General features: G+C 42.3%; 7 protein-coding genes across 11 annotated transcripts; 2 read left to right on the top strand and 5 right to left on the bottom strand.

Annotated features, from left to right (window-relative positions):
* Positions 1-465: 465 nt before the first annotated feature.
* Positions 466-2918, bottom strand: LOC124408107 (U4/U6 small nuclear ribonucleoprotein Prp31). Its single transcript, XM_046884809.1, has 8 exons — positions 2781-2918; positions 2507-2704; positions 2149-2353; positions 1889-2058; positions 1639-1796; positions 1263-1553; positions 948-1172; positions 466-706 (listed from the first exon to the last, which is right to left on the bottom strand). Exons 1-8 carry the CDS (start codon positions 2899-2901, stop codon positions 602-604), a joined length of 1473 nt encoding a protein of 490 aa, XP_046740765.1. The 5' UTR covers positions 2902-2918; the 3' UTR covers positions 466-601.
* Positions 2919-2935: 17 nt separating this feature from the next.
* On the bottom strand, positions 2936-22240 carry LOC124408112 (putative ATP synthase subunit f, mitochondrial). 2 transcript variants are annotated; one of them, XM_046884820.1, is made up of 5 exons: positions 22089-22240; positions 21912-22010; positions 21180-21284; positions 10836-10840; positions 2936-2965 (listed from the first exon to the last, which is right to left on the bottom strand). In XM_046884820.1, the coding sequence occupies exons 1-5, from the start codon at positions 22165-22167 to the stop codon at positions 2951-2953; spliced, it is 303 nt and encodes a 100-aa protein (XP_046740776.1). In that variant the 5' UTR covers positions 22168-22240; the 3' UTR covers positions 2936-2950. The 2 variants fall into 2 exon arrangements, with proteins under 2 accessions (XP_046740776.1, XP_046740774.1); XM_046884818.1 differs by lacking the exons at positions 2936-2965; positions 10836-10840 and adding an exon at positions 20937-21080 and having other exon boundaries at positions 21168-21284.
* LOC124408109 (cell cycle checkpoint protein RAD17) lies at positions 3257-5881 on the top strand. The gene is made up of 9 exons (XM_046884815.1): positions 3257-3397; positions 3498-3903; positions 3999-4155; positions 4226-4348; positions 4472-4650; positions 4746-4835; positions 5012-5202; positions 5447-5562; positions 5638-5881. The coding sequence occupies exons 1-9, from the start codon at positions 3383-3385 to the stop codon at positions 5732-5734; spliced, it is 1374 nt and encodes a 457-aa protein (XP_046740771.1). The 5' UTR covers positions 3257-3382; the 3' UTR covers positions 5735-5881.
* On the top strand, positions 6266-9803 carry LOC124408101 (WASH complex subunit 4). The gene has a single exon (XM_046884798.1). It carries the CDS (start codon positions 6361-6363, stop codon positions 9640-9642), a length of 3282 nt encoding a protein of 1093 aa, XP_046740754.1. The 5' UTR covers positions 6266-6360; the 3' UTR covers positions 9643-9803.
* Positions 9798-11875, bottom strand: LOC124408111 (CUE domain-containing protein 1). Its single transcript, XM_046884817.1, has 4 exons — positions 11633-11875; positions 11165-11543; positions 10979-11071; positions 9798-10880 (listed from the first exon to the last, which is right to left on the bottom strand). The coding sequence occupies exons 1-4, from the start codon at positions 11732-11734 to the stop codon at positions 10744-10746; spliced, it is 711 nt and encodes a 236-aa protein (XP_046740773.1). The 5' UTR covers positions 11735-11875; the 3' UTR covers positions 9798-10743.
* Positions 12746-20732, bottom strand: LOC124408108 (tRNA-dihydrouridine(16/17) synthase [NAD(P)(+)]-like). Of its 4 annotated transcripts, XM_046884812.1 has the most exons (10): positions 20421-20732; positions 20171-20332; positions 19870-20030; positions 14711-14971; positions 14425-14584; positions 14097-14292; positions 13707-13955; positions 13405-13550; positions 13056-13312; positions 12746-12972 (listed from the first exon to the last, which is right to left on the bottom strand). In XM_046884812.1, the coding sequence occupies exons 4-10, from the start codon at positions 14969-14971 to the stop codon at positions 12814-12816; spliced, it is 1428 nt and encodes a 475-aa protein (XP_046740768.1). In that variant the 5' UTR covers positions 19870-20030; positions 20171-20332; positions 20421-20732; the 3' UTR covers positions 12746-12813. The 4 variants fall into 4 exon arrangements, with proteins under 4 accessions (XP_046740768.1, XP_046740769.1, XP_046740770.1 ...); XM_046884813.1 differs by lacking the exon at positions 20421-20732 and having other exon boundaries at positions 20171-20370; XM_046884814.1 differs by lacking the exons at positions 19870-20030; positions 20171-20332; positions 20421-20732 and adding an exon at positions 19267-19422 and having other exon boundaries at positions 12746-12939.
* Positions 15743-18323, bottom strand: LOC124408105 (palmitoyltransferase ZDHHC11). The gene has a single exon (XM_046884807.1). The coding sequence runs from the start codon at positions 17921-17923 to the stop codon at positions 16013-16015; it is 1911 nt and encodes a 636-aa protein (XP_046740763.1). The 5' UTR covers positions 17924-18323; the 3' UTR covers positions 15743-16012.
* Positions 22241-22318: the final 78 nt, after the last annotated feature.

Below are 22318 nucleotides of genomic sequence, written 5' to 3'. Positions count from 1 at the left end.
TTGTGCAATTGACCGATGTATGCTTTCACTCGCAGCACCGTTCGACCAACGAACCCGAACCGCTTCGAACCGAAGCCTGACACCGCGGAACTAGTTTTTGCGGAGCTTGTTGAGCGGGTGAGATCGTGCTCGTAACACGCAGTCGCGGTAATTCAAATGTAAGGTGGCAAGGATCGACGCGAAGTAGATATAGAAAAAGAATACATAGATGAATATCATGTAGCTACTGAGGACGTCGATCTTACGCGAGGTGCCAGATACAGATCAGTGTCAGATCACTTTTTTCTACTATGTTACGAGAGAATCGACAATAAGCGATAGATGAGAGATTAAAATCTCAAAGTCACCCCAGGTGGACAGATAAATGGAACGCTAGATATCTCTGTAAACGCTATAGCGAAGAACACTCGCCGTCGGACACAAATTAATTTTACGAACTTTGAATAATGCGATCAAAATTGTCGCTATCTTTATCATCATTATTTTCTTTTATATCAAAGACAATGTACTCTTACCTACGTAATTATACTCCGAATGGTAGAATTATATGAGCGTCATTATTTTTAGCGGTGACGAAGCGAAAATGATTAATATAGGTAAATTATGACTTTTTTATTTTGAGGAAACCTGCAGTGTTTGAAAAGTACTTCGCGTTCGCTTCGTTGACTCTCTTCTCTGCTGCTTGAGGATTCACGATTTCCAGACCCTAATAAAGAATTGAGTATTTATACCAAACCAGTGAATGTCCACAGTTATTCACAGATGCGTAGAAACTAATCGAAAATAAAAAAACAATCCAAAATCGATATAATTGTACTGCTGTCAATACTAGACTTTGTGCATAGAATTTGTGAGCATAAAATTATGACAGAGAGTCGATGTGTTTTAAAATTAATAACTCGGAGGTCCTTCGTCATACTCCAGAAATAAAAAACCAGATAATTTACCTGTAGCGGGGTGAAGGCAACGCTCGATGCAGTACCGGACACCTGCTTTTTGACTGTCGTACTGCCGCCCCATTGCTGCTGTTTCTGCAAGTTTTTTTGAAGTGTTTTTGATATCCGCACCTTCGTTTTTTCATCAATTTGAGGTAGCCTGATACGGCCTGTTCCCGTTTTGCCAATAGTCCCTCTGGAGTAACCCAAGTCCTCTTGATAAGCGTCATTCTCAATCTGCGGAGCAAGAAAAATAATGAAATGGTATTTTTCTCCAGATTTCCGAAATCTGATACCCCGATTTGTTGAACTTTAGATAAGACTTACGTCGGCAAAGTTCATCCGGTTTGCGTGCTTTCGAAATTCCGTGATCGCATACCGTTCTTTCATTTTTCGTACACGTTTACCGCCTCGCTTCTTTCGACCAGGATCGATTGGTTTAGGAAGAGGTTTTATGAATTTTACTGGCGGGGGTTCTTGCAGCTTATCCAATTTTTTTTCTATCTCGTCCCTTAGCGCTTGGCCAATGTGACCGTCTGTACTCTCGTGACAAGCATCGACTCGCGCAGCCAGCATACTCTTTGTGGCAACAAGCCTCGCTGCTTTTCTCCGCAAGTCCTGTGGGCAGAAAAATAAGTTGAAGATAAGTCAGAACCAAGATAGATTAGATTGTAAATTGCAAAGAAACCATTGAAATACTTACAGGCGGTGTGTCCTGCACTATGTCAGAATAATAAATAAATCCGGCATGGGGGAGGGCAGCTACCTGGGAAAATCCCGAAAGCATTTTTTTTTGGGAGCCCAACACCAGGAGATTGCAAGCTGGCATTTTAGATAGTTTTGTCAAACCGCCAGCAATCCCTGTAACAATTGAAATTGATACAAAACGAATTCAAATTTGCCCGATAGTAAACTGATACAGTGACTTCGTTTTCCGCAGTTACCTCACTTACCCATGATTTTTGCCGCGGTCGAAGCTCCGACGATTATAGAAAGGTTTGGTGCTATGAAAGCCATCCTGCTTTCGACATATTCGAATATTTTCAGCTTGCAATTGTTCAGTTCTACGGCCATATTGCAGGCTTCACATATTGCCTCTTTTTCCTCTTCAGTCATAAGTTGGCTAATAAGGGAGACGTAGATTATTGAATGACAAAAATTATGGGATGAGCAATTTTTTCACCAGGATGCTAAAATTGAGTGGAAAATTCACCCTTGAGTAGTAGATGCAGTTACCGACACCACCATGATAGTAGCTTGAGTTAAGAACTGCTGCAACTTTTCATTGTTCTTAGCTCGATCCAAATCGTTCCCCAATTCACAAACCGTCATGACGTACTCCAATGGACCAACTACCAGCGACTCCAGCTCAGGAAATCTTTTTGAGTATTTATCCCTTGTAAATCTATGAATGATGGCTGAAAAATTGGGGACCCACAGGTATTGAAAAAATTTGGCATTCGTTAAAAAAACTCACATTGCCATAACCGGAACCTACTTTGTGGATGGCACTGACAATATGAACCAACCATTGAGCATGGTGAAGCCGTTGCAATCCGTGGCAAACTTACCTATTTCGTCATCGATATCGACGGCAATATTGTTTGCCTCGACGATGAGCTGATACTCAGGGTCAGATTCAACCGGACCTACTATGTCGGCTGACTTTCTCGGTATTTTGCCATAGCTGTCTATAAGAGAAACGACTTTCTGGAGCTGTGGAGAGTCGCACAATTTGGCAAGTTCTCGAACGGAAGCAACTTTGACTTCTGCAATGAAGTATCGAATTTTAAGTAAAGTTTGTATTATGCGGTAACCTATACGAACGTGGATGATAAGCCGGACCTTCTTCAATCGGCTTCGTTACGGTTGCTGGTGGAATAAATTCCGGCTCATCTTCTTCCATAAACTTGTCCGCGTCATCGTTCTCCTCCAAATCAGCCAGCAGTTCGTCAGCCAAAGACATCTTGGATTATTTAGGAAATATATTCTTAGAGCATTCTGAAATTTCAACCTTAATTTCTAAACTTCTTCCATCCTAATCGAAGCAACGTTTTGTTTGCGCCTCACGACGTTGTTGTGCTCAACCGTAGTATAAGTTCTATGGCTCAACCGCTTATCACAAGAGAGGTTATGTCAATACTTGCTGAGTGTATTTAAACATGGCCGATTGAACTTATTCCACTAAACTTAGCCAGAGGTAGCTGCAGTGTCCGACGAATATATCACATCAGACATATTCCAGTGGCGTACTGCACCGTTGAACTGCACGGTGCTGTCAAGGAGGTGCTGCTACAAATGTCAACATTTGAACGCCTATCAATGAACTATGAAATATGAATGAATATTATGTCACTTTAAAGTTTGCCAGCAGGTAACAATCAAGAAGTATCCAGACCTAGAATCACTTCAATTTCAAACCACATTCCTTGCTCAGAACTACAGACATGTCTGTTTCAAAGGTGAATAAGCATTGAATACCGAAAACACTGTCATAATAACTCCAAACTTATAACGTGTCGGAACGATCTCACAGCTCTTCGAATTTGTTGGAATTTACAGAAGACCAAAGATATTCGGACGTCATGGTCCTTTGACTGCGACATGAATGAACGAGATGTGGTGACACCTGCAAAGCGACCGAAGATAGAAACAGAAGTACTGTCTCTAGACCGAGTGCCACAAACAATAAATGTCTTTGAGAAAAAAACGCACATAAACAGCTTACCGGCTCTTCTCAAAGCTTCCGAACCTCAAGAAGTCTCAGAGTTGTCGATTAGCCGACAAAAACAAAGAGAAATAAACGACTGGTTGGAATATACAACTGTCAAGGGCAAGCCGTGCGCTCTGATTCTCTCGGGTCCTTCGGGTTCTGGAAAAACTGTCAGCTTTAAGCTACTTGCTAAAGAGAAGGAGTTTGAATGTGTCGAATGGATCACTCCAGCTGATCAAGGCGCGGATGAAAATAGTAGGTTGTTCAATACTGTTTTTAGTATAAAAGACACATTTATTTTTAATTTCGTTGATAAATACTCATTAAATAATTTGCTATCTTTTTTCTAGATAGATTCACAAAGCAAGGAGATAAATTTCAAGATTTCATGGTCAGAACTACAAGATACAGTTCTCTCTTTGAAGATTGTTGCAGGCGCCTACTACTGGTTAAAGACTTTCCAAATGTTTATTTCGACGATAAAGATGCCTTTCACGCACTGCTAGAGTAAGTTTACTTTCCAGATTTTGCATTTTATGTATTGAATTCAAGTGATATGGTTCTAATTATTTATCAGGCAATACTTTGGGATGGGCAAAGAACCAATTGTATTTATTTGCACTGATTCAGGGGGCATGGGAGCGCTGCAAACCTTATTTCCACCAAATGTCAGGGAAAAATTTGGTATTTGCCATATCAGGTAAAGCTGCTGTAATGAAATTCATATTTCATGTACTTTTGTTGAACTAGAAAAGAATTGCTAAAATAAAATTTCGCTCTTCGCTGTAATCGTCTCGTTGAATTTGACTGTACCACTTTGCAGCATAAATCCAGTCACACAAGCCGTCACGAAAAATATTTTGAAAAGAGTTTCATTAGTCTTTAACACCAGAGCCTCCCAAATGGTACATGTGTCGCAACATATCATAGAGGAAATATTATCCAACAATATCGGAGATATTAGGAGCACTGTTATCAACCTCATATTTGCTTCTCTGAAAGGTTTTTATGTACAGCCTTTTCATAGAACTTTACACAGCTTCATATACAGCCACGGGATTTAGCTTTAATGTTATTCAATGTTCGTATACTTCTAGTACCTAATAGACAACTCGATTGCGAAGGAAGAGGTCGTGGAGAATCTTTAAGCCTACTTCATGCCATTGGACGAGTAACTAATCCCAAACGTAAGTAATAATTCATATCTAAAAGTAAATCGAAACACATCTTGTAGAACTTTTTGCTACGTGAATTACAAGTTACATTTGTAATTTAAATTAATCTTGCATTCAAAGTATCGTGAAGTTCTGCCAAATACCGATTTTGTGATTATCCAGTACTTAATGGTCATTTAAATTTGCAGGCTTGGTTGAAGGAAATTCATGGAAGTTTGTACATGACCCAGAAGAAATTGCATACTTCTTCCAAACTCAACCATCTACCTTCGTACGGTTTTTACATGAAAATCATTTGAATACCACAAGAGGAATCGAAGAAGCTAGTGCAGCCACTGATATACTTAGCATTTCTGATTGTCTTACATCCGAATGGAGGGTATGTGAATTATGTTCCGAAGTGATATGTAAATGATATGTGATAAAAGTTCTATTCAACAACTTTTGCCAAAAACTCTTAGAAATGTGCATACTTTGCCATTACATTGATAATCAAGTAAAAATACGAATAAGAATGGAAAGATACCTGTTGATCTACATTTTACATTTCTCTGCTAAGGAAATGAATGTGAGATCACGTAATTTTGATCTGTGATATTGTACGACAATGGAAAAAATTTCAGGACTCTCATTTGGGCAAACTTGGATTGTCGTTTTGTATCCGTGGGATAATGATTACCAATACTGATCCTGTGCCAGGTTGGAATCCAGTAAGAAAACCACTTAATGACGAGAAGATGTGAGTTATAGCCAGGCAGTGGTTATAGTTTCGAATTTGGAATGTGAAAATGAACGTTTTTATTATTACTTCCAGCTGCAGGGATCTCGCATCCACTGAAATCCTCTGGTACAAAGCGTTGATCAGCCCTAAATTAGTCTCGACAACAACATTCAAGGGGCTTGGGAACTGAAGAAAAAACCTTTTAGAAAACTCTGATTTTTCACAATTCAAAAACAAATTGGCGATACCACATCAATGATCATACTCCAGTTGTATTTCGTTCAGAAATTATCCTTTTTTTTTTAAAGTTGTTTTTAGGTACGTTTCATACAGAAACTGTGCCCACCCTCGAGTAAGGATCCGTTGAATTATTGAACAAGCTGTAAAAACACTATCGGTTAATAAACGATTTTATCGAAAATTTACTTTGCACCTGACCCTGGTTACAGTTTGACAGTAAACCCCTAATTTTACCATGGTTTGATTGATATGATGTGGGTGTGATTCTTATTTGGTGTTACGCAGCTTCACGACCTTGCAGCATCAGTTGGGTTGATATTCAATCCAGAGAGAAGAATTTCATCTATATCATGGATCGTGATTTGTATGGGCGTCACTGGGCGTGCGCGACAAACGGGCTGTCCTGTTATCGTTCCGACACTCTGTCTAACCATAAAATCTACCAGTGGAAATTGACGTCGGCGAACTAACCTATAATGCATAGGCCGAACTCTGGGAAGAAGCTTAATGGACGGTAAATCTGACAGCCAATATTGATACTGTGAAACTGCATAGTGAAAAATTCGCACCCTTGAGATGATAGACTCCATATCGTGGAACAGTGCGAGGGATGAGGCAGTTCATCGAACGGTCGGAGAAGCGCAGCTAAAAAAGTATGGCAACTTTTTCAATAAATCAATTGAGGATTCAAGCTGGGTTCCTGACACATCTCTGAAATACGTCATCCAAGGGCCGATCCGTCTCTTTTACAACCCCCGCGAAGATATTACCATAATGGACATGGTAGAAATGGAGAACAAAACATTGGCCAAGCTTCTCGCGGCGGTCGCGGGTACTTGCAGGGAAATCAGACTACTGAAAATCGAAGGTAACAAATTCTACCAGAGGCTGCTCACCCAGGGCGACCGATGCAGCGTCGATGCAAAGGGGGACAATGTCAACATCTTGTTATCAATTCTGCAGGACCTATCGGCATACGTTAATCGGGTGTCTCTTGTCGCAAATCTGACAATCCAGCAACTCTCAAATCTTACGAGCAATGCCTACGATATTTACTTTCCACTGGTCATTGAACATCTGGTTGATTTATTTGTAATATTTGTAACTCTAGATGAGGTCATCGCTGCTCAACCATCGCTTCTCGATACTTGGGATCAGTACTGCATCCGTGCCAGCACAATGCTCCACAACTCTGAGCAATTCAATATACCTAGCTCAAAGTTATGTACTTTTGAAAAGCTGCTGAAAGATCTGCGCCATCAACTTTTGGCTAATAATTTATTCCTCGTAGCTATCGACAGGGCGATGGATGTGAAAAAAAGTCCAATAATGCAGAATCGCTTTGCTTGTTACTTGAAGAATACCATGCTGGATGTGGAGAAGAAAGCTAGTGACAATTTAGTGTTTAACAAAAATTGGATCCGAACAAATGTGGCGGCAGTCGTCATTGTCAAATTGTTTGGAACTGTAGATAAGAAGGTTCTTAAGAGGCTTTGCGAAATGAATAAAAAATACTACTCTATTAATCTGATTGGCAATATTATTTGGATTCCAAATAAATTTTTGGCCAATGCAATCCCAAAAGAAGCTGGCATGTTAGTCGGCTCCCAAGCCGGGGAAAAGATCCTTGCCTCTAAGATCCAGAAATTGTCAGAGGTCACAAATTCCTTGGCTCGAAGGGCGACCCAGTGGTCAGTCGAGATGCAGTACATATTCGTGCAACCTGTTGAGAAATTTCAGCAATCTGATCTGGAACGAAGATGCTGTATACTTATTGAGTTTGTAAACCTGGTGCAGCAGGTAAAGGAGAACATATTTTTCACCACCAATCTTCACGCTGCTCTACTGAAACCAATGAGCCGAAACATTGTCCAGCTTGTATGCAGACTCATAGAAATGCAGAAGTCACTTGAAACAACATTTTACACTTTCGGCTCTGTCATTATTCTATCTCAGAGCCATGTTATCCAGCATCTCAGCTATCAAATATTGGTCATCCTTGAAACCGCTAAGAGAGGATTGATGCTTAGCAAGGACAAAGGATACAGCAGAGAGCAGCTTGATGCTATGACGCTGATAGGCCTTGGTATGAGACTAATGAACGGTCCCCCAACCGACGATAGGAGGCTGATAACACGCTGCGCTCTGGCAGCTGCTAGCCAACTGACAGACAGCTTCAAAGAGGAAGAATTAGTCAAATTAAGGGGACATCTGGACGCCTACGATACTATCGCCGAATTACATGATCTGGTTAGGCAGGCATGCGATTACTCCATTGTACTCTATCACCGAAGCATGCTGCCCGCTTATTTAAGCATGGTCATAGATGGTAACTCAGATATAAGTCGGATTGTTCATTTACTCAGTGCACTGAATAGCGCAGTAACTGATCATGAGCCTCCCAATTCCATGGATAGCAGGAATAAAGAGCATAGGGAAATGCTGGTGAAATATGTCCTAGAACCAGCCTGTCACGAGATTGAAACCAGCCTAAGGTTACATGTACACGCACATCTCAAGCTGGATGACTCGAATCCATTCAAGATTGGGGCTGTTAATTCCAACAGAATAGTCAGAGCCTCTCCACTACCTGTTGCTGATAATTTCTTAAGCCCAAAAAGGTTCATCGAACATTATTTGGACAGCATGTTTTACAATCTCACCACTGTGGCTCTACATGACTGGAGGACGTACGGAACCATGCGGAGATTAGCTGGCTATAAACTTAATCTGGAAATGGTTCAGGATCATTTACCAACACAGAATTTGGAACAGGGTTTAGATGCGCTTGAAATAATGAGAAATATAAACACATTCGTTGCCAAATACTTGTACAACTTAAATACGCAGACTTTCATAGAGCGTACTAGTTCTAATAAATATCTCAACACAATCGGGATAAGACACATAGCGAACTCGATTAGAACTCATGGCAATGGAATAATGAGCACTACAGTGAATTTCGTCTATCAATTTCTCCGTGCGAAGCTACACACATTTTCACAATTCCTATTTGATGAACATATAAAGTCACGATTAATACGAGATATCAGATTCATCAAATTGCAGAGAGAGAGCAGAGCAACTCCTTATACATATGAGAGAGCTGAGAAGTTTCAGAAGGGTATACGCAAGCTTGGAATGACGACGGATGGTCTCAGTTATCTAGATCAATTTAGAATCCTGGTATCTCAAATAGGGAATGCCCTGGGTTACGTTAGACTGATTCGGTCTGGGGGTTTGCACGCTTGTTCCAACGCGATTGCCTTTCTCCCCGCAATTAATTCTGACACTGTGTTTGAGTCAACATGTAAGATGCTGGATTTTACAATAACTACACAAGCTGCTGGAAAACGGCTAGACGATGACATTGCAAATTTAGTGCAAAGCTTCACAGAAGGAACGCAATACTTCAGATTGCTGGTGGATGTATTCGCTTCTGCATTCCGTGACACAAAAAACATCCACTTGCAACAATTTTACGCTATCATTCCCCCACTCACACTCAGCTATGTGGATAATGCTCTAGCAAACAAAGAGAAAATGTCTAAAAAGAATAAAACTGGGGCAGCCTTTACGGATGATGGATTTGCAATGGGAGTCGCCTACATTAATGCCCTCCTTGATCAGAATACGGAAATAGACGGACTTCAGTGGTTCAAAACCGTCGAAGAACAAATGACTCTAGAGAGAATAGCAGCCCAGCATAAAGACGATTGTGGCGATGAAAAGTTACAACAGACTAGAGCTTTAACGCTGAAACGTCTGGTGGAAAGAAATGCCGAGTTTCAACTTCTCTATTACAGCCTCTCAGGCGCGCGAGTATTCTTCAAACAGCCCGACATGTCCTCTCTCTGAGTCATTAGTTATAAGTATCAATGTTGAATTTTAAAAACATATACGAATTATATAACCAAGCGTATAATATGGACTTTTATAATAAGTACATAATACCATGCTCTGTATTACGAAATGTACAATTTGTAAGTAACTCAAATAGACGGCTAAGTTTATACTGATACTAGTTTCAGTTTGTACTTTAAATGTGTCATCTCACCTTGGTTTCGAACTATCACACTGTGGGTATCAGGTTTTCCATAAGTGTGCCTTAAATTTCTGCCGCGAAATTTTTTTATTGGTATGTCTGACGAATTTCAAAGTCTGTACTAGATTTTTTCTTAAGTATAAACTATACTAAAGTAACAGTATTATCAGTAGTATATTACATTAAACGACTGGTAGACAGATAGATGACTAGATACGCCGAACAGAAGAGATCACGTTGCTCTTACAATTCTAATATTGAACAGTTTGCTGATAAGTACACGTACTCATATTGAAATGAGAATGGTTGCGCTTTATCTTGATGCACCAATTGAAAGTTAATTGTTCAGGGTTCTTAGCTTCTGCTGTGAGACTAGCCAGAAGTAATTCGTTTTATGAATTAAATAGGTATTAAATTAGATTCTTGGATAATTTTGCGCAATTCGGAAAGTGCCCTTTGGGAGGTAAATTTTCATTTGATTTCAGACAATGAAAATTGACGACTAAATATCTCTGATTTAATTACGTGTGAGAGTTACCACTTCTTTAAGGTGTATGGAGGGAATTGACTATTTTCGACAATGTCTCTTCACCTCAATAATTATGAAGTTTGTTGTAATTATAGCGACAATATAAGTATATTTTGGGTTATTATTTTAATATAGCTTGTTGGGGCTTCTATTTACCTGCATTGTTATATTTGCTTCCTCTGATTCTTAGGATGATGTCCAGTCTTTTCTCCTACTTGCATGACTAGAATCTTTGCTTTACTTGATAATCAGCAACATGGCTACTTTTTTTCTACATCACATATATTTTTAGCCTGAATTTTATTTAATCTGGCCAGGGCAACGGTGTGGATTAGAGATTATAACTCAGTTCCTTTCGAGCAAGGACTGGAGAGCGAGTGAAATCCTAGTTTCGAGATCTGGATATCTCCTCAGATTCTAAAAGGTCGTCACACGACGGCGTGGGCGGTAGCAGCTGTCTTCCACCACGTTTCTTACTCCGTGTGAACACCTTGGTGAGCTGGGCAAATTTACGACGTGAAACTGTAACAATATATGAAAAAGTATTTAAAAGTTTAGAAGCTTCTTTAGCAGAGCAACTCTGAGCTTCAGTTTGTTGAATAAATCCCGTTTCTCAATACCTTTACCCATATTTCTTAATCTTTCTTTGAATAAATCCTCATCGTCGTGGTTTACTGTGCCAGCAGACTTCTCACATTCGTCTAATTTAGTATCTACAAAAAAACAAAAATAATGGTTGGATTAATCAATATCATACCAGGCATACATTTGCTCTTCTTTATAATTTGCCTGATTTATCGACTGACCGCTAGCCAAGGTAGAAAGGAAATCTTCATTCCACCTCAGTTCTGCCATGAATTCTTCGTTCTGAAGAAAAATTGCAATACGTTCGTCCTCCATCGTGGAACCCTCTAACGCGATTCCAGACTCTGGGGCCTCGCAGTTCTCGCTCCACTGTCTGGGAAGCCTCAGAAATGTGTCTGGCAACGGACCTAGCAAGGGGGGCTGCCACTTGTGAATACTCTTCAATGACTTGCAAGGCTCGATTTTAGCCTGATTATCTTCAGACGAATCTTCGCTCTGCTCAATCTCACTCCTGATCTTTTCGTTCTCATTGTCCGTGCTCATTGCCAGTAGCTGATCGATGGTCGTGTCAACCGCACCCTGGTTCGAACGTAACACAGCCTGGAAAAAGGAATGCGCAAAGTTTAAAAAGTTCTGTATGTATTGACTTCAATTCTATCTAAAGGTGTTAGGTATAGACAAGGTGGTACCTCGATAACGTCATCATCCATCTGTGGAAACATGTTTTTGAAGTCAGCCATTGCCTGGTAAAATTCCAGGGTAGTCTGTTGTTGTTCTGCAGCAGACGCCATGGCAAATGTGCGCTCTCCTACTTTGGCATTACCAACGCGGCGACGGTCGAGCAATTATAGCCGTAGTTGTATCACGCGGAGCGGTGACTATGTCGCTAACAGTAATATTCATTTCGAAATATTTATCGTACGTATGACGCACACACATACGCACTCCCCGCGACACGAAGCACTTCTAATTTACCGATACCGCGATAGCTCCAACCTAGTGCAAAATATTGTGTATTGCCCGGCGCCTTGCTGATATTCTCATAGGATGTCCAACCCCAATACGTACAAACATCTTGCATTCCGGCATGGTAATGAACTCATCATCGTCAGTTTACCCGGATTCCATATGAGCTACTGTTATGACAGCTGCGCAACCCTCTCAAATGCACTCAAATCCAAGGATCGGTGGTTCGGACACGACCGCAGACAAGATACGACTGCCGGCGGGGCTGGCGGGGCTGCCTGCAAGCTGCCACTGGCTATGGTAACTAACGTTCGCACGGTGCGGCTATGGTGCAGGGTTCCTCCCAGATAAGTAATACCGCAAGTTGTCAAAAGGAGGTGTACAAGTAATTAGATGTAGCCTTAGAATGCTCTAAGGATGTACCGAACCTCCCAACATGCTGTAAGCCCTAGTCGGTTTGATTAGAATCGAGGTGGATTCGGAGCTTAGTTAAGAAATGAAGCTTGGTTACGATTAGCGAACCGGATATTCATTCAAGCCACTCTCAAATTTGGATACGGTATTGAACACTTTCTGTTGTATTAGTAAAAGGTAGAACGGAAAGTTGTTTGCTCATTGGCTGGCATTTAGCCGCGTTGCGCAGTTTCGCTAAATTTCGGCCCCATGGGAGGCCGTCCTTCACCCCCCTGACGAGGGGGCCGACCCACGCACGATAAGTGACAACGGAAAATGTAACAAATAAAGTAAAACTAACTAGAAGATGCTTCGTATTGTTTCAGGAAGAATGAAAATTATATGGGTAGCGTATGTTTCGAAATTGAAATAAGAGACGAAACTATGCACCGTTATTTCCGTTATCTATTATTTGCATTTACATAATATTTTTTCCCCAATAATCTGTCAATTAATTAACATTGCCGATCTCTTGTCTCTCTGCCGCAAATTGAATAGCTATTTGTCGTCTAGTTTTCGCGAGATTTCTGTGACCTGCACAATCCAAATTTTCCTTGTAGCATTTCGCCCTGCAACACTGTCGACACAGTTTGTATCCACATTTGTATCCCTAAGAAATAAACAAGATTAAGATGAAAAGACACGAAGAAACAAAGTTATTCATTATCAGATTATGTAACTTTGATTACTGACCAATGGATTTGGACAGGTGGTACATAGATCTGAGCCACGTTTAACAGATGCAGACTGTCTGTTGGGTCGCCTAGCGATTCGACGAAGTTTCTTGAGTTTTTTTCTTGAAATGTCGTTACCATCTCCATCCTTCAAATTCCTTTTTATTGTGCTATTTTCCTGTTCACTTTTTTTTGCTTCCACCTTGATTAGGTGCTCTTGGGGCGAATCCCTCATGTACGGCTGGCACAGCCACGGTGGTAATTTCAAATTATAATCTGCCGCAGAAGACACAGAAACATTAGGGTCGATAAACGTCATCTTACTAGAGTGAAGGAATTATTAAAAGTAAAATATATTCTGGACAAACCATTGCTCTTATCATCCCACAGCATAAGGCCTTCATGGTAGGGCAAATATCGAGCTCTAAGAGCCTCCACCACACCTCTAAACGATTCCATCGTAGAATTTCTCGCCAGGTTTGCCCTCGCCTCTTCATTTCCTGCTAGACAAAGTCTACTCTCTAGTTAAACGTATGCTGTAACTTTATGCAAAATAGCAATGGTATTCATGATTTCAGGCAAAAACAGGATTCTGAACAGTTTTAATTGGTGGAAATTTAGAAATCCGTTGAAAAACGTGATGTTAGCGAGATATTCAAGTAGGACATACATGTGTTGAAATAATTTGAACAAATGTCCGCGTATGAAAGAGCTGGGGGCAGGATATCGTTCCACAAGATCCAAATACTCTGACGCAGGTTCCCAGGCTGGTGGATAACGCCCTTCAAATATACAAGGGTTGTACAAATTTCCTTCTGCGGACATAACTCCTTCAACATTCGTCTCCTCAATGCATCGGTCTGCATCCTGTACTGTCTGTATGTTACCATTTGCAAGCACTGGGATTTTAACATGTTCCCTGTAATCCAAATTAGAAATAAAATATAAGAAGAATCATTTCCTTGAAATTCTGTTTCCTTTCCTTTCGGTTTTTCTTTATATATTATACATACGAACATACCTATACTTGGCAAAGCATTCAAGGAAAGGGAACAATTACCTGACAGCTTTGATATGGTTCCAGGATGCTAACCCTGTGAAAGGCCCCTTCTGATCTCTGGTTCGTCCGTGAACAGTGAGCATGGCTGCTCCGGCGTTTTCAAGCATGTGAGCGTAATCGATTGTCTTATCGATATCGGAAAAAATCCTTAACTTGCAGGTAACGGGAATCTTTATTCCTTGGCTCAAGGTCCGCACTGAAAAGGGAAACCAATTATTTTTTATTAAAAATAGAAAAATACGGAGAATATCTTACTGCGATTCTGCAGATAAAAATTTTTTTTTCCTTGTCCTCATCTCTTCTGTAAAAGCACAGAGCGTACACTTACCGATGTTTTTCAGTAGTTCCCAGTCATCTTGGAGGAATGCCCCGTAATGACCACGCTTCGCTATGGCTTGTGGACAGCCGAGATTTATATCAATGGCATCGCAATGAGGCTCGGCAAGGAGGGCTGCTTCCAGCAATATTTTTGGATCATTGCCGCAAAACTGTGCAGATGAAAATATAAAATCTAACGATAACGTTGCAGTGATGTCATCGCGTGAACAACACTAATACGTGGGATTCAGCTTTTAAAGTTCATTAATTACACAATTAACAACTAACATATGTACCTGTACTATCAGCGGACGGTCCTCCGCGGAGCTGGCAAGGGCCTCGCGCCGGTATTTCGGATCCCTGCAGAAAACCGAGGAGTGCAACATCGGGGTGTAGCAGAGTTGAGAACCGTGTCTGCGGGAGAGCAATCTCCACGCTAATTCGCTCGCGTCCACCATCGGAGCGATCACGTATCGCGGGGATCCGAGTACATCGCGCCAAATGTTCCTTTTTGCTTTATCGAAGGTAGCGTCTACTTTGGCAGGGCTGGTCTCCATCTGCAGTATTGAAATCAACGAAACATGGCGGGAAACGATTATTGACAGCGAAATCAATCCTAGGAATCAATGCTACGGAAAATTTCCTACAACACGTGACGAATCGCTCGTTAAGGGTGAATTCCACGTTTAGGAATGGCAAACGATCGTGTGGCCAAATTTATACGACGTGCAGTGCGGTATTCATTAATACATATAAACAAGAAGGGAGTGATCCGCCTGCATGGCCTTGAAAGTGCACCTGAATACCGCGATCTCGGATACTGTCATTGGCTATGCTATTCCATCGATGATCGTACTACCCTGTGCGGTAATTTTCTAACAATCATTCGTACATGTACGAGTACCTATACAATACCACGATTCTCAGTCCTTTCATTATAGGTGTGTATAGGTACACTATAAGTGTATATTACCGACATTGGGAAATAAAAATGTTGCAAGCATTTATCGTCATCTCATACCTATATTGAATTCACATAATAACAGGAATAATGAAATTTGCCCAGATTTATAAAGAGAGGTATACACTGGAAAAGGGATTCGCAGGACAGTTTTTCCCGTAACTAATACATGATTTGATAAAAGTTTATAAACATAAGTAAACATCCATTCAATGTAAAGTGAAGAACCGAGAAATTTGCCATTATTGCAAATGGAATTTATATCCGATGCAATTTATAGAATGCATGCTAGACAGAGAGCAGAATCGCTGTGCTGTGCAAGGAATCGAGGGTACCGACTCCTCCCCTCAGGGGTCCATAAAGATTCGTGTAATTATCGTATTTATTCATTATCATAACGTATATCGTAACTATGATATAGGTATATCCTGTATGTACATTTAGCATAATACAAATTTTGCGCATTACGTATGTATAATATGTATAATTGTAAGTATACGTAGAAACCAACGACAACGACATAATGGACGGAAACAAAGTTCGTTGTGTAGAGCTTGTAATAATCAACTGCCATGCGTGTTCAACAATATCTAAAACCTCCAAAATTGTACTCTGTATAACATACAAAACCGACAAGTCAGAGGGAATTTGCCTGAGCAACATCGGTAACAGCGTTAACCGAGTCATCCCGATTCACCGAAGACGAGCTCGAGGGTGGAAACGGGAAGTGGTTAATTTCAGGCGGGGTTCTAGGTGAGGCGGGTTTCGAGAGCTCTGATTCAGGAATCGGGGACAACTGGGCGATCTCCGTAACATGCGGGCCCATTTTGAATCGAGGCCTTTTGTAGAAGGAGGTTCTCCTTATTCTGAGAGGCGGCTGACTCCGTCTGGGCTGCGGGACCGGCGCGGGGTCTGCACGGGCGATGGACTCAAAAGCCGCGGGAATTTCTCCCATCTTGTGTCTGGGTACGAGGAGCAAAGGGGGCAGCTTCAACGGGGGCCTCGGCTTGTCGTCCCCGAATAAAATCGACGACGCGTCCGACGGCGACTGTAACTTCGGAGCTTCCTCCTTGTTTTCACCGACCCCACCGTGGCTCGCGGCGGGGTTTACCCTGTTCTTCCTGGGACGAGCGGTGGGCGCCTCGCCGGCAGCGTGGCGTTGTCGCGAGTTTCGCCTGAGTCTGGTACGTAGGAAGGACTGTATCCTGCGCATGGTGAGGCAGGATCCGGGGCCGCGTTCCTTGCCCGAGGGCGAGGGTAAGGGCAACGGCGAGTGGGGCTTCCGCTTCGCCCGCTTCTCCGAGCCCGCGTTCGTAATCGAAAAGCAACAGGATACCGGGGAAGGAGTGGAAGGCTTGAGCTCAACGAGTCCCCGGGATCGTTCGGTCTCGCTCAAAATCGTCTGCGACGAGACCTCGATCGACGTCTCGGTGTCGCGGGTCTCGTACGAAAAGTAGAGGTGGAAGTTCGGCCGTTCCTTGCATCGGGGCCCCCCGCTGTCCTCGGCACTGCAGAGCGGGGACCGCTGGTGGGTAGAGCAGATAAAGACGCTGCGCTGCTCGGTCATCTCGCGGTCCATCGCGTCCGGTGTTGACGAAGGGTTCCTGTAATGGTAGCGTGGCCGCTCTGGTTCCTCCGCAGTGGCGACCCGATCGGTGCAGAACGCGGGACACTTCTGGGCCCGGACCTCCGCTGGCGGTGCAGGGGGAACGGCTTGGGTCGCCTTGCGCTCGCGCTTTTCGCGCACATACTCGTAGGTTGTGAGACCGAGACAGGCGATGTAGCCGTGGAAGAAGCAGAGGTGAATCAGGAGGGCGGCGGCTATCGCCGAGAATATCCCGACGAGGGAAATAACAACGAGAGAACCTGTCCCGGGGGGCTGCTGGGCCAGCGGCAGCTGCGTCGAGTTGTCCATCTTCGGGCCCCAGCCGGCCAGGTCGGCGTGGACCAGGGCTAACTCGGCGAGGGATATCGCGGCCACCGCAAGGGCTGCGACGACCGCCGATACGAGGCAGACGATGAACGCGGGGTAGTTTCGTCCCCCGACACAGTTGTTTAGCCACTTGCAGTGGTGATCGAACTGGTCGACGCACTTATTGCAGACCGAGCAGTGCTTCGTCCTTCGGCTGGTGTTTATGTTGCACAGGTGGCACCGGCCGTTTTCAATCACGTGGAGATGCCGCGCGCGGTCCAAGTCCGGCACCGTCTTGGTCTTGCGCGACGACTGCGACCGGAGCTGCGGTGCCGCCGGGTCGATGAGCAGCGCCACGAGGTGCGCCGCTACGTGAAGCGAGAACGTGGCCCCGAGGAGGCCCGAGCCGACAGACTGTACGCCTGGACCGAGAAGTGGCAGGACCACCGTGAATGTGCCGACCGCGATGCCCACAAGCGCTATCCACCCGACCACTTGTTGGGGGTGCAGCGGGAGTTGGAACCCATTCACACGTCGCACTCGCAGGTTTCGATCCGACCCCCGTACGCGGACCAAGCACCACCCACACGACCACCAACAGCAACAACGAGGCGCTCGCAAGATTCCCTTTCGCATTCCGATCGGGTTCTCTCATACTCCCTCGCGTCCACGTCGTCTCGTTGCTCTTCCTTTTCCCTTTTATTAGTTTCGGAAACGAAGCTGATTATTGTCCTTCAACGCTCGCTGAGGAGTCTATCCCAGACTGACAAAGACGACGTTCAGAGCCCCGTACGACATTCCGGCAGCGGTGTCGGTACAACCGCAGAGTCTGCCTCCGCCCCGTGTGCTTCGCGAATCGATAGTGGCATAGCAACCTCATCAACCTCATTTTATTGGTATCTCTCGAAAACTGTTATACGCATACAGCGTGTACGGATGGTCAGCTGTCAGCTGCCATGCCTCTATGCATCTTACGGTCATCGGATTTATTATACATGCTTCCGTAGACAGGTCGCGGGCTATTCGTTCCGGCACGTACGGTTTTTTTTCGTGTTGATACGACAGTCTCGCGGGTGACTGAAGCGGGGAAAAAGTTTGCGATTCCTACAATTAGGGTGGACAAGGCGGCCTGAAGCGGCAGACCGCAATGTAGCGTTATATAGGTATACAGTACGTAATTCGGTATGCTTGTGTTATATTATTCTATGTTCGGAGAGTGAAGGGCATTATTTATGTTATAGAAGTGTCGGGACCCTCAGGCTGCTATTTAATTGAATTTCTATTTTTATTTGTGAATATTCTCTAGTTGTCAGTTTCAAGATTAACGCAACGCCTTTCGCAGACTTCAATTCACCTTTTCTCATACGATTTCTGTACGATACCTATAATGTTGTACATACCTTGCCAAAGAAAATTCGTAATTAAGATTTATCGAGATGAAAATGTATAGCAAATATGTTTTGCAATGGTTATACACATACATATGCATACGTAAGGAATGTAACAATTTGGTTGATATTTCAGTAAGTTATATTTTAGGGCCTTGAAAGAAACTAACTTGCAATCTTGTATGAAAATATTAGCATCACTGATCACAGAGCCACCCGCACGATGAGTGTTTATGGAATAATAAACAATCTGATAGAGAGGATTGATCGGCAAGTCGGGAAATACTGGCATTGTAAACGTGCGTAACCCAACATAACCTAACGTCAAGATCAATTTAGACACGTGATTTCTGGATCACCCCTATAAAATGATCCCCAATACGGAGTCACGAAGCAACTGCTACGGTCAACAAAATACTGTTTCTGAAATTAAACTGTACCAATAGATCAATAAACATGCATATCGCCCCAAGTGCCCCAGCTGTGTAATATGACGACAGAATTTTTAGGTTAGTGTCGAACAACTTTTTCCACGACGAACTACGGATGATGCAGTGAATGAAAGAACTATAAATTGAAGTTTGCACTTACAACTTTGATCATGCAACGATGTATTCTGTGTGGCGTGGTACGATCACTAACAGTTCAGTGAGTACAATGCCAAATGAACTTTTCGCTCTAGAGGCACATTATCACACGGATAGAAAATTGCGGAGATAAACTAAATTGGCAGCTCTGATCCGATACCACTGACACCAGCTACAGTCAATCACCTGACGGAATTCCAACAAACTAGCTACGAAATTGCGAAACATTTGAATTTATTAAGAGAAATTTGGATGATCACATTATGACTATAAACGGCAGTCTGAATAGATGAAAATCCAAATTCTCCATGTTGTACGATCGTATTAAATAAAAAATGAACTATTTTGAGTAATGCTTGAAAATTCTGAGATCCGACATTTAGCCCGACATAATTTAGTTATGAGATTCCAGTGAAAACAGGTCTATTAGTTGGGAAGTACAGAAATCGGCAATTTCCGAATTGTTGGCAAACAACTTGTCACATTATCTGCAGGATTGGCGGTGCTTACGTATCTTAGGTCAAAGTCGTTTAAGTGTTTGTTTCTTAACCGATGCAAGTAACCGTATCGAGTTAACGACAGACCCACAGAGTATTAAACGACTGACCCTCGGCTGTGTTGGTGTTGTTCATGCATCTTGATGGCTTCTTGAAGAAATTCTTTACGCCGTTTTAATTCTTTGTAGTATAATTCCAATTGCGCCTTGCGATCATCAATTTGCTTACCCTTGCCTGACAAGGCGATTGTTTCGCTCAACAGTCTGTGCAGCTGAATAATAAAACCATATTGTATAATTCGAATTTCTCCTTTCAAATTGTATGAATAAAAGCGTTAATGAATCGATGTAACTTTCTGTAATTAGACAGAAACGATAGATCTTCCTTGTTATTAATCAACTATGGTGCTACCTCAGCATCGGCTTGAAAAACGTGACTTGAGGAATTTTCAGAGTTCAAGTAAACTTTTCTATTGTAAAGTTCCGCTTCCTCTTGCAGTAACATTGCTTTGGCTTCTTGAATCCGTTTGTTCTCTCTGATTAGTTCCTTTGCTTGTTCTATGAGTCTTTGAGCCTTCAAAAGATACAAATATATTTACTGTCCTACGATGATTACGAAAAGAAGCATACTTCATCTAAAACTAGTCAGCGCTGAAACACACTTCGGCGGATGGATTTGGTCCGAAATAAAGACTGCCAACTTTTGAAAGTGCAAAAGAATCTTGACTTTTTACACTTTTATTTTCCGTGACTTTTTCCATCTCCAATTCCCGCTGCATATTTGGATTTTTTCAAATTTCAATCATTTATTTCACACATCTGAATTTAGTTCTTTCACAGCTGCAAAAAAATGAATGCACTCATAGCAACATCAATCGCTTGTTCAATCATTTGAAGAGACCCAATAACTGTAAACAGACAGTGATATCGGGTCTGTCTGTCTGTTCCCATTTAAGAAAATTAAAGTAGATGGACCAAATTCAAAACGATGGGAAAGTGATATCATTTATGCCAGGTTTGTAACACGTGTATATTACGTGTATAACGGTATGCCACACATAAACAAACAAGCAAAAATATGAGCCAATGATAGAGGTTTCATGACTTTATACGTGTGCACATAAAAATTTGTAATCGTCACAAACAGACCCATTTATCTACTCATTCACTAATTGTAATTTTTGTTTTATTCATTTGAATAATATAGGTATGTTAGATTAACAATTTTGAAAGATACAATTTATGCAACACTATTTCTGTTCTTCTCCTGCATTGGACCGAGAAAGCTGAACCTTAGTGGTACTTGTAGTTCCTGTGATTCTCTGAAAAATAAAGATATGAAATTATTAAATGTAAGCTGAATTGAATAGGTTCTTATATTTTATCCATAGCTTATGCTGGCTACTTACTGTACTTTTGATAGTTGATCACGTAAAACCATAACATGGCTCCCGCAGTTAGCTGGAAAAACGGAGCAATCCCACCGCGTTTCACGTGTACGTACTTATGTTGCCAATGCCACCATGCTGAGAAAAATTGCCACCATTGTCATTCAATATTAGAGCAGAGAACATTTGCAGTATCTCAATTTGCCTTACACTTACGTATTTGAGTACTCAATGGGCCCACTTGTGTAATTGCCATGAAACACTCATGCCGAGTTCTACCCAAACCACATGAAAGTAACTACTGCAATGACGTCACGAGTGTTTCGTCGCGATCATGCAAGTAAGCCGATTGGGTACGCAAGTATAGGGTGAATTGTGATACGGCAATAGAATATCAGGGGTACACAAGCGCCCGAGCAATCCTACAGCTTCGCCAAATACTATATCATATACAATATCGAGAATAATTTTCTAGTACTCATTAGCAAGATACGATGATAACGGTTTACTTTTAAGTTGAACACCGGATATATCTTTGCAAAAGGATTTTTCAGGGATTAGAAAATTTCCTGCTTACGTAATTAGAATCGTTTATGTTCAATCAGTTTATAAGGTTATGCAACGAATTGGCAGACAAGATGGCTGCTGATTTTCCAAGGGTTACGCATAATTCGATAAACTTCGATGGGGATTGGGGCAAGAATTTTTTTTCTTACGAGTCCGTCATTCCCGAATCGAAGAGACACGAAACTTTATTCAAATTACCTCGAGAAACTGCGGCTACCATTGCCCTCGGACTCTTGTTACGACGACCGAGCCATGGTATCAATTCGTTGAGTTTAACCTGGCCGAACGGAGTGTCCGCTGTAACATAGAACTTCGATCAGTCGTCATTTCGGTAATTATATGTCACTCCGTTTCACATCACGACATTAAACTCACGCTTTCCATAATATCGGGCAGGATCATACGGCCCGTGAATAGACCGGTTGTACTCCGCGGGATAATCGCCGAACCCCATTTTTTATAATGACAACCTCCTGGGCCTGCTGACTGCAACAGACTTACAGACGTCCTCTCTGCAAGTCGAGTTTTCAGTGAGTTTTCCCGACTGAACGCTGGCTGGCGCTTCGGGCGAAATTGGCTGGTTAGTTCTTGTTCTTGTTACATAC

The sequence above is a fragment of the Diprion similis genome, chromosome 7 (assembly GCF_021155765.1).
Source record: "Diprion similis isolate iyDipSimi1 chromosome 7, iyDipSimi1.1, whole genome shotgun sequence".
Classification (NCBI taxonomy): Eukaryota; Metazoa; Arthropoda; class Insecta; order Hymenoptera; family Diprionidae; genus Diprion; species Diprion similis.
Note: the sequence above shows the minus strand (reverse complement) of the source record. Positions and strands in the feature narration are given on the sequence as shown.

What these genes read in the sequence shown, in the direction of transcription:
- LOC124408111 (XM_046884817.1), bottom strand. Translation starts at nt 11,734, where the DNA reads ATGGCGTCTGCTGCAGAACAACAACAGACTACCCTGGAATTTTACCAG. An exon ending in TGGATGATGACGTTATCGAG is followed by an intron (nt 11,544 to 11,632) that starts GTACCACCTTGT and finishes TCCTTTTTCCAG; the next exon opens with GCTGTGTTACGTTCGAACCA. An exon ending in CCTTTCTACCTTGGCTAGCG is followed by an intron (nt 11,072 to 11,164) that starts GTCAGTCGATAA and finishes GTTTTTTTGTAG; the next exon opens with ATACTAAATTAGACGAATGT.
- LOC124408108 (XM_046884811.1), bottom strand. An exon ending in GGAACTACTGAAAAACATCG is followed by an intron (nt 14,293 to 14,424) that starts GTAAGTGTACGC and finishes TTCCCTTTTCAG; the next exon opens with TGCGGACCTTGAGCCAAGGA. An exon ending in GTGGGATGATAAGAGCAATG is followed by an intron (nt 13,313 to 13,404) that starts GTTTGTCCAGAA and finishes CTTCTGCGGCAG; the next exon opens with ATTATAATTTGAAATTACCA.
- LOC124408101 (XM_046884798.1), top strand. Translation starts at nt 6,361, where the DNA reads ATGATAGACTCCATATCGTGGAACAGTGCGAGGGATGAGGCAGTTCAT.
- LOC124408107 (XM_046884809.1), bottom strand. Translation starts at nt 2,901, where the DNA reads ATGTCTTTGGCTGACGAACTGCTGGCTGATTTGGAGGAGAACGATGAC. An exon ending in AACGAAGCCGATTGAAGAAG is followed by an intron (nt 2,705 to 2,780) that starts GTCCGGCTTATC and finishes ACTTCATTGCAG; the next exon opens with AAGTCAAAGTTGCTTCCGTT. An exon ending in GACCGCGGCAAAAATCATGG is followed by an intron (nt 1,797 to 1,888) that starts GTAAGTGAGGTA and finishes CAATTGTTACAG; the next exon opens with GGATTGCTGGCGGTTTGACA.
- LOC124408112 (XM_046884818.1), bottom strand. Translation starts at nt 22,167, where the DNA reads ATGGGGTTCGGCGATTATCCCGCGGAGTACAACCGGTCTATTCACGGG. An exon ending in TGCCCGATATTATGGAAAGC is followed by an intron (nt 22,011 to 22,088) that starts GTGAGTTTAATG and finishes TCTATGTTACAG; the next exon opens with CGGACACTCCGTTCGGCCAG. An exon ending in GATCAACTATCAAAAGTACA is followed by an intron (nt 21,081 to 21,167) that starts GTAAGTAGCCAG and finishes TTTATTTTTCAG; the next exon opens with AGAATCACAGGAACTACAAG.
- LOC124408109 (XM_046884815.1), top strand. An exon ending in ACGAGTAACTAATCCCAAAC is followed by an intron (nt 4,836 to 5,011) that starts GTAAGTAATAAT and finishes TTAAATTTGCAG; the next exon opens with GCTTGGTTGAAGGAAATTCA. An exon ending in GTCTTACATCCGAATGGAGG is followed by an intron (nt 5,203 to 5,446) that starts GTATGTGAATTA and finishes AAAAAATTTCAG; the next exon opens with GACTCTCATTTGGGCAAACT.
- LOC124408105 (XM_046884807.1), bottom strand. Translation starts at nt 17,923, where the DNA reads ATGCGAAAGGGAATCTTGCGAGCGCCTCGTTGTTGCTGTTGGTGGTCG.